The 10,327-nt window shown below is 42.3% G+C and overlaps 1 protein-coding gene across 1 annotated transcript in view; it reads right to left on the minus strand.

Annotated features, from left to right (window-relative positions):
* SORL1 (sortilin related receptor 1) overlaps positions 1-10,327 on the minus strand; it is a 174,234-nt gene that overhangs the window by 94,456 nt on the left and 69,451 nt on the right. The window contains exon 12 of the mRNA XM_077776655.1: positions 4,445-4,533. Coding sequence (XP_077632781.1) covers positions 4,445-4,533 — 89 coding nt within the window. The remainder of the gene's footprint in view (positions 1-4,444; positions 4,534-10,327) is intronic.

Consider the following 10,327-nt stretch of genomic DNA (forward strand, 5'->3'; position numbering starts at 1 on the left):
TGTTTTTTAATCAGAACACAAGAACACAGCAACCCCTTCTCTGAAGAACACACTGATTATACACAAGAAAACCGTGCATCCCCGAGAAGGTTCCTGGTGACAACGTGCTGATCGAATGAATAAGTGAATCCCCAAAAGGGGTTCTTTATTTACTCATTTCAGACATGCAGACACAAGAGCAAAAAACAAAGCATTCCACTTGGTGCTCTAAGTTTCAATTAACAATAACAAAGGTAACAGCCTCAGCGGAGAGACAAGGCAGAGGCTGAAACCCAGTAACAGCCAACTCTGTGCTAATCAGGAAAAGAAAGATGTAAATAATTTAAATTTTTTAATGTTTATTTATATTTGAGAGAGAGAGAGGGAGAGAACGCGAACAGAGGAGGGGCAGAGAGAGAAGGAGACTGAATCTGAAGCAGTCTCCCGGCTCCGAGGTGTCAGCACTGAGCCTGATGTGGGGCTTGAACTCATGAGCCGTGAGATCATGACCTGAGCCAAAGGCGCATGCGTAACCAACTGAGCTATCCAGGTGCCCCAAGACGTGTATAATTTAAAAGAACCACCACCAAAACAAAACGAAATAAAAACCTAACTCCTACGTTAAGCAATGTTCCAACCTTTGTCCCTACTAAAAGTCTTACGAGAGTTCTTGATGTTCCTGATGATGGCTTTTTTCCCTAAGGCTTTGGGTCAGAAAGCTCCCTTTCAAAACAAGTCCTTCCCCTGGACTCTCTTGGTAGCTGACTCAGAGACATAACAGAGCCACTGTGGGCACAGGCAGCTCCTGAATGATGCCTCACTCACTTCTGCATCCTCGATACCTAGAACTGCATCTGGTTCGTTGTATGTGTTCAACAAATTTCATGTAATTGACCTGAAATGGTATCTAACAGAAATATGCTCGAGTTCCGGCTTGGACCCTAACTACCGCCACGTTATTTCCTCAGGTGAAAAGTGAGGAAGGTAGATTGGGTCAGCCCTGGTGCCTCTGGGTTGCATGCATCAGGGGGACTTCCCACCACCCCCCCTCCATTCCTACTTGAGCTCCAGCAATTGCCATTTACATACAGCATGGTGGGAACGGTCCCCTCAGAACTGTGCACCTGCCACACTCCTGCGCCCTTCCTTGTTTTATAAATCAGTACAGTGGGGCGCCCGAGTGGCTCAGGTGGTTAACCATACAACTTCGGCTCAGATCTCATGGTTCAAGGGTTCGAGCCCCGCATCAGGCTCTGTGCTGACAGCATAGAGCCTGGAGCCTGCTTCGGATTCTGGGTCCTCTCATCTCTCTGCGTCTCCCCTGCTCATGCTCTGTCTCTCAAAAGTAAATAAATGCTAAATAAATAAATAATCAATCAGTAAAGGAATAAACAATGTTGCAAGACTAACTGTGCATGACCTATTTGTTGAACAATCAAACATTGACCAAGCACAGCTAGCCTGTACAGAAGAGAAACACTGGGTCAAAGACCTTGCTAACGAGTTAAAGAATTCAGGTATATAATGAAAGGGTAACTAACGAAGGAGGTCCATATGTGATCAATGCCCAAATAATAAGACTGCCAATAAACACTGTGCATCTCAAGGAGACTGGATCTCAGTGGTCAGGGAGGCCAGGGTTGGAGGGCCCCGACACATCTAGACCAGCAACAGAAATCCTCCACTTATGCTCTGGGATCACAGTTAAGTCACCGCTGTGGTCTGAGGATATGAACTAGCTACAGTATTATTTCCTGCTTCTCTTCTGATGAAGCTGATAGCACATGGTGACAGGTGAAAACCAAAGCAGCAGGAGAAGCAGCAAAAAACAAAAAACCAAAAAAATGAAAAAACTACAAAAACAAAAAACCAAAAAACCTCTGAAAGCAACATACTGAGTACATGCCAGGTGGCTACACAGATTCAGGTCAAGCTCAGACTGATATCTGGGACACATGCGCCTGTCGGTAGAAGGCTTGAAGATATTCTCGTATTTGCAAATGCTTTATTTGAACCATCCATATGGATACCTCTAAGTAACCTGTGGAAATTCAAGGGTGCCACGGTGCTCATAAGCCCTCAAGGCCACAACCCCATGGTCCCTTTGAAGTATCTGGGGAAGGCACGGTGATTTTCTGGCAGCAGGTTTATTTTCCTGACCGTGTGCTGCTCCTGCTAGTGCAGCAGTGACACCGCGTTCCCTAAGCATGTGTGCACTGACAGATGGTGTGAGAGGACCAGAGTCATGCGAAACTGCTTCAGCGAAGCCAGCCTGAATGCGAACAGAATCTGCAGAGAAGTTAAACAAGGAGGACCAGAAACTGCCTCTGCGCTCGGACTGCCACTCAACCAATGACATGGGATGTGCAGAAAGCCAAACTGTGTCCCCTACTGTATGTCTCACACAGCAGTGCCCCAAATGTCACATGATTTGTTTGCTTGAGTATCTTACCCCTGGAGGATGGACTCCTTACACGTGAGGGAAAACTTCCTATTTGTCTCTAGATGCGAGGTGCCCAGCACGATTCCGGTTTGCTAATTGAGCAAGATGGGAATGGATAAATGAATGGATAAACAAATAAGTGGATGGAGAGATAAATAAATGGCAGCTCAAATGTGGGAAGCACGGTGCTCGGTGACTGTGCTCATGGGAGCGCTTGGAATGTGGAGACAGTGTTGTGTACAAACAGGACCTCTTCTGGCTCTTGGCTGTAGAGAAGCAGCTGACCAGTGCCGAACGGGATGGAGAACAGTCAGATGCCAGTCATTCGCTTCTCTCTGAGTCTCTGAGCTCCTCTGCACAGGGCAAATCCACCACAGGGGAAACCAGATGCTAAGACCTCTTTTCTCAAGCCACCCACCTCTCTCTTGCCTTTGCACCCTGTTTCTAAAAGGAGCAAAGGAAAAGAAGGCTTTCTTCCTTGCATTAAACAAGACGATGAGCGAAGCCTCTCCACCTCCATTAGTGATACAGCTTGTGGGCTCAGCTCAGAACTGGGGGCGCCTCAGGGGCTCACACAATTAACGTCTGACTCTTAATTTTGGCTCTGGTCATGGTCTGACGGTTTGTGGGTTTGAGCCCTGTGTCAGGCTCAGGGTTTGAGCCCTGTGCTGACAGAGAGGAGCCTGCTTGGGATTCCCTGTCTCCCTCTCTCTCTTTGTCCCTCCCCCATTAGCATGCATGCATGTGCACGTGCTCTCTCTCTCAAAATAAACTTTTTTATTTTCTTAAAAAATTTTTTAATGTTTATTTATTTTTTGACAGAGAGAAATGGAGCATGAGTGGGGGAAGGGCAGAGAGAGAAAAGGAGACACAGAATCCAAAGCAGGCTCCAGGGTTTACACTATCAGCACAGAGCCCGATGGAGGCTCGAACCCACAAACCATGAGATCATGACCTGAGTCAAAGTTATATGTTTAACCGACAGCCACCCAGGCACCCCTAAAATAAACATTTTTTTAAAATGGGGAGAAGTGACAGCCTGTCTGCCCTGATGTAACATTAACAGAATTAACTTTTGTATAAACATAGACAAATATAATCAAAGGGCCAAGTTCTGATAAAATCAGACTTAAGCAGGCAAAGGTTATAGACCCTGGACGTTTTTGCTTTTCAGGGCAATACATCTGCAAGGAGTACAGATTTCTTTTTCTTTTTTTTTTCTTTTATGTATTTATTTTTGAGAGATGAGAGAGAGAGGCAGAGCATGAAAGGGGTAGGGCAGAGAAAGAGAGGGAGACACAGAATCCGAAGCAGGCTCTGGGCTCTGAGCCGTCAGTACAGAGCCCAATGTGGAGCTCGAACTCACAGGCTGTGAGATCATGACCTGAGTTGAAGTCGGGCACTTAACCAACCGAGCCACCCAGGTGCCCCAAAATGCAGTTTAATATGAGCACCAGTCTGGCCCATCATTCACGAATGGGTGAAAGCTTCGGCAAGTGACTTTACCTTGCTGAGCCTCAATATTCTCATTTGTAACATGAAGCATGTAACCCCAAATGTCCCTTCTAGGTCTGTTCATATGAATCCCAAAACCAAATAGATCCCAGCAGAAATCAACTGGTTATCAAGTGGGATGCATTTTGAAATGATTACCTGGGTATGATGATCATTTATTACTATGGACTGTTTTTATTATCACTCATTCTGTGTCACACGCAGAGCAAAGAAAGACAAGTTAAAGTCCCTACTTAACTGTTTGGTCATTATTAACTTATATTTATAGAGAGCTATACTTCGTAAGATCAATGAAATTATTTCATTTGTTCCTTATGATATCCCCTTGAGATAGGAAAGGCAGATTATCATTCCCATTTTATAAATAAGGGCTTATTATGCCGAGGTCACAAATGGGGCCGTCAACAATCTAGTGCTGTAAAGAGACAATCCACTTATACTCACAGACTTAAATTTTGGGGAGAGCAGAGGGATGTTATGAGACAAAGCTCCATCGGATACACTTACTTCAGCTCATTGGTTTCCATGCCCTGGGCGATGGCCATGATGATGCCGCCATGATCTCCCCAAGTATAGTAGTGAGGTCCAGGAAGTGCCTAAAGAGGAAAAGCCAGCGCTGATGCCACTGCTGTGGACATGACCAGGCAGAATCCATGCACGCCATACGGGCGCACACATACACGGGCACACACGTGAACACACAGTAGCAACGCCAACCACTTGAATGTGATTTTTCAGTTTCCAGGGCACAATCATATCCATCACCTCGTTTGCTCCACACGACCCTCGGGATGGGACAGCACATTCTTATATCCTAATTTTTTCCCCCAAATGAAGAAACAAGGGTTTGTGTCAAAGGGACCGACTAGACATAGCAGAGGTAGGAGTCAAACCCAAATCTATGACTCTCACCATCCAGAGATTAAAAATTAACCAACCGGAGGGGCACCTGGATGGCTCAGTCAGTTGAACATGTGACTTCGGCTCAGGCTGTGATCTCAGAGCTTGTGATTTCAGGCCCTGTATTAGGCTCTGTGCTGACAGCTTAGAGCCTAGAGCCTGCTTCAGATTCTGTCTGTCTCTGTCCTTTCCCTGCTTGCACTCTGTCTCTCTCTCTCTCTCTCTCAAAAATAAACATTAATCAGAATTAAAAATTAACCAACTTGGGGCGCCTGGGTGGCTCAGTTGGTTGAGCGTCCCACTTCAGCTCAGTTCATGATCTCACGGTTCGTGGGTTCGAGCCCCGCGTCAGGCTCTGTGCTGACTGCTAGCTCAGAGCCTGGAGCCTGTCTTCGGATTCTGTGTCTCCCTCTCTCTCTGACCCTCCCCTGCTCATGCTGTCTCTATCTCTCGCTCAAAAATAAATAAAACATTAAAAAAAATTTTTTTTAAATTAACCAACTGGAGTTTGAATTCTACCATGATCATGTAAGCCCATGGCAGCTCATTGTTCCTGCCAATTAGAACTGAAAACTTTGAACAAGATACAAAAATCAGCTGCCCAAGGATGCTGAAAAGTAAACAAAGTCAAGTGGCTTATGTAGGGGACTTAAAATCTGAGAAACCACCACAAGGCTGGGGTTTACTGGTATGCTCTGCCCCCAGGGAAAGTCCCAGTCATGGGATGGCCAAACCTTCAGTAGAAACTGCTTCTGCCTAAGGAATCAGGAAACGGAATTCCCTGCAGGCCTGGGAAAACGTGGATGAAATCCCAGAGGGAGGAGTGTCAAAGCAGTAAATCTTCTAATTCTGTGTATTAACTCATGCAAGCCTCCGCCCAACCCCTAAACTAGACACATGTGCACCAGACCTAAACCAGCACAGCAAAGACTTAGCGAATGGAACTGAGATTTTAACTGCCATCCTCAGAATGCAAAAGGGAAGCTGAAGTCTGAATCAAAGCAGATTCACTACATGCTGAAACAAAAATACTGACACCTGGGACACCTGGGTGGCTCAGTCAGTTAAGCGTCTGACTTCAGCTCAGGTCATGATCTCACTGTTTGTGAGTTCTAGCCCCATATCCGATTCTGTGCTGACAGCTTAGAGCCTGGAGCCTACTTCAAATTCTGTGTCTCCCTCTCTCTCTGCCTCTTCCCCACTCACACCCTGTGTCTCTCTGTCTCTCTTTCAAAAATAAACATTAAGGGGTGCCTGGGTGGCTCAGTTGGTTAAGCGTCCGACTTCGGCTCAGGTCATGATCTCACGATTCATGGGTTCCAGCCCCGTGTCGGGCTCTGTGCTGACAGCCAGCTCAGAGCCTTGGAGCCTGCTTTAGATTCTGTGTCTCCCTCTCTCTTTGACCCTACCCTGCTCGGCTCTCTCTCTCAGAAATAAATAAAACATTTAAAAAAATTTTTAAAAACATTAAAAAAACACTACTTAAAAAAATACTGGCATCCTCCAGTAGATTTTATTCCATGCATCTCACTCACATGTCCAGCATACAATACAAAATTACTCAACGTACAAGTATCAATAAAACGTGTCCAATTCTCAAGGGAAAAGACAATCAATGGGGGCCAACCCCAAAATGATTCAAATGCTAGAATTACCAAAGACTTTAAATAATGATCATAACTCTGTCTCACAAGGTAAAGAAAAACACACTTGAAATGAACAAAAGACAAGAATTCTTCCCAGACAAGTGGAAACTCTTTTTTAAGGAAAGAATTTTAGAACAGAAAAATACAACATCTGAAGTAACAGATTCACTAATGGGCTCAACAATGGAATGGGAAGGACGAAGGAACTGGTGAACTTGGCGGTAAATATAGAACAGTAAAAATTATCCATCCTAAAGAACACACAAGGGGCACCCGGGTGGTTCAGTCAACTTTGGCTCAAGTCATGATCTCGTGGACTGTGAGTTTGAGCCCTGCGTTGGGCTCTGTGCTGACAGCTTAGAGCCTGGAGCCTGCTTCAAATTCTGTGTCTCCCTCTCTCTCTGCTCCTCCCCACTCACACTCTGTCTCTCTCTCTCTCTCTCTCAAAAATAAACATTAATATATTTTTAAAAAAGGAGAAACTAGGGAGGCAAGAAGAGAGTAGCACGTCCTCAAAGTACTGAGAAAAAAGTAATTTCAAACCAAATTCTATATCCAGCAAACATATCCTCTAGGAATGAAAGTGAAATAAAGAGATTCTCAAAAGAACGAAAACCAAGAAAATGCATAGCCAGTAGGTCTGCTTGACAAAAAATGCTAAAGGAATTTCTTGAGGCTACAGGGAAACTTGCCAGGGGCTTACAGGGATTCTCAGGAATGAAGAAAGGACATGGGGAAATATAAAAGACTGCTTTTTTCCCCTTAAACTCATTAAAACTGGTATTATGATGTAAAGCACAACAAAAGCAAAAACACTGTCTTGTGGTGTTTTAATGTATATCTATGGGATACACAGGACAATAACAAAAAGCTTAGAACAAAAGAAAGGGACTTACATGCTTGCAAGGTTTCTAAATTTTAGGTTAGGTGTAACATTATGTTAAGGGCAATGTTAATTCAAAAAAGACTATGAAAGATTAAATATACATGTTGTTATCTTTACAGTAACTACTAAAAAAATACAGAGAGGGGCACCTGCTGGCTCAGTTGGTTAAGCATCTGACTCTTGATTTCGGCTCAGGTCATTGTCTCATGGTTCCTGGGTTCAAGCCCCATGTCAGGCTCCACACTAATAGCATGGGGCCTGCTTGGGATTCTTTCCATCCCTCTCTCTCTGTCCTTCCCACGCTCTCTCTCAAAATAAATAATTTTTTAAAAAAATACAAAGAAATATAATCAAAAATACAATACCTAGAAAAATGTAGAATGCCAAAACTATTTAAGCAATATTTAAAAGGCAGTAAAGGAAGAATAGAGGAATAAAAAATAAAGATCATACATGAATACATAAAATCCTGGACCTAAATCCAACCATATCAATAATTTTGTTAAATGTTAACAGTCTAAGCATTTCAGTTTAGAAGCAAAACCTGGCAAAATGAATAAAAAAGCAAGACCCTACTCTATGCTACCTATAAGGAACACTTCAACTAGAAAGACATCAGTAGGTAGAAAGTAATATGGATAGTAAAAGATACGCTATCGAAATACTAAACATAAGAAGGCTAGATGAGACTATTTCAATACCAGATAAAATAGACTTCAAGACAAAGGTTTTTTACCATAGATAAAGATGGATATTTCATAACACTAAAAGGACACAAACAGAAAAGATAATTATAAATGTGTATATACTTAACAACAGAGCCTCAAAATACATAAAGCTTGGGGTGCCTGGGTGGCCCAGTCGGTTGAGCATCCGACTTCGGTTAAGGTCATGATCTCACGGTTCAGGGTTCAAACCCCGAGTCAGGCTCTGTGCTGACAGCTCAGAACCTGGAGCCTGTCTTCGGATTCTGTGTCTCNAACTTCGGTTAAGGTCATGATCTCACGGTTCGGGGTTCAAGCCCCGTGTCAGGCTCTGTGCTGACAGCTTATTAAAAAACAAAATACATAAAGCTAAAATTAACTGGATTTAAAGAAAAAAATTGACAATTCCACAATCATAATGGGATATTTTGCCACCACTCCCTCAGCAATTACTAGAACCAGCCAACAACAACAACAACAAAAAAGTCAGTGAAAACACAGAAGATCTAAACAGCATAATATGAACCACTGTGACATAAATACCATCTACGGAACACTACATTTGACAACAGTAGAATGCACACTTCTTCCTAACGCATACAATGTATTCACCAAGAGAGACCACATATTGGATCCCAAAGCAAGTGCCAATATATTTAAAGGGATCAAGATCATACAAAGTGTATCCTCTTACCACAAGGAAATTAAGTTAGAAATCAAACATGACAAGTATTTATAGAAATTTCAAATATCTAAAAGCTAAACAACATTTTTCTAAAGAACTGATCAGTCAAAGGCAATAAACAAAAGGGACATTTTATTTGTTTGGGTTGTTTTAATTTTTTTAATGCTTATTTATTTATTTTGAGAGAGAGAGAGAGAGAGAGAGAGAGAGAGAGAGAATCCCAAGCAGGCTCTGCACCATCAGCGCACAGCCCAACGTGGGGCTCAAACACACAAACTGTGAGATCATGACCTGAGCCAAAATCAAGAGTCAGATTCTTAACCAACTAAGCCACCCAGGTACCCTCGAAAGACACCTGGTTATAAATATGTTATGGAATTAAAGAGCACCTGGGTGGCTCAGTTGGATAAGCTCAGGTCTTGATCTCAGGGTCATAAGTTCAAGACCTGCCTTGGGCTCCACACCCAATAAATAAAATGGTGAATTTTATGGTATGTGAATTACTTCTCAACTTTATTATTTAAAAAAAAACAAACTTTTTTTTAATGTTTTATTTATTTCTGAGAGAGAGAGAGACAGCATGAGCAGGGGAGTGTCAGAGGGAGAGAGAGACACAGAATCTGAAGCAGGCTCCAGGTTCTAAGCTAGCTGTCAGCACAGAGCCTGATGCAAGGCTTGAACCCACCAATTGTGAGATCATGACCTGAGCCGAAGTTGGACGCTTAACCGACTGAGCCACCCAGGCGCTCCAATTACTTCTCAACTTTAAAGGGGGACATTTAAAAATATTCTGAACTGAATGGCAGCAAAATTATAACATCTCTAAATTTGTGGTGATAACTAACACAGTATTTAGAGGGAAACTTAACAGCTTTAAATGTTTCTATTAGGAAAAACATCTAAAACCAATGACCTAAAGTTACACCATAAAAGCTACAAAAAGAAAAGTAAATCCAAAGTAAATAATCTTTAGACAGTACTAAAGAGTAGAAATCAACAAAAGAAAGCACAGAGGCAAAGCCAAAAGGAAGTGCTTTAAAAAGACTGATAATATTGACAAGCCACTAACTAAACAAATAAGCAAAATAGAAAACACACACACACACGCAAATTATCAGTATCAGCAATGAAAACAGGTTATCACCACAGATCCTATAGACATTAAAAAAAAATAAGAAAAGAACCTTGAGTCATTTTAACCCAATAAATTCAATAACTTAGATGAAACTCACCAAGATTGACACAAGTAGAAAACCCGAATAGTTCTCTATCTGCCAGAGACACTGAATTTCTAACCAAAACATTCCTAAGAAGACTCCAAGAAGAAAAAAATGATACTGAAAATAAATTTGAAAAAATTTTTAAAAATTAAAAAAATAATAAAAAACAGAAGATGACTCTAGGTTCAGATACTTTCACTGATGAATTATTCAAGAAAAAAAATAAATAAATAACACCTCTTTTACATAAAAGAGGAATCACTGCTCACCTTGTTCTAGGACACCAGCCCAACCCTAACACCAAACCTTGAACAGAAATTGCCCAAAAAAAAAAAAAAAAAAAAAAAAA

Source organism: Crocuta crocuta, unplaced genomic scaffold, assembly GCF_008692635.1.
Source record: "Crocuta crocuta isolate KB4526 unplaced genomic scaffold, BGI_CrCroc_1.0 scaffold271, whole genome shotgun sequence".
In the NCBI taxonomy this organism is placed as follows: Eukaryota; Metazoa; Chordata; class Mammalia; order Carnivora; family Hyaenidae; genus Crocuta; species Crocuta crocuta.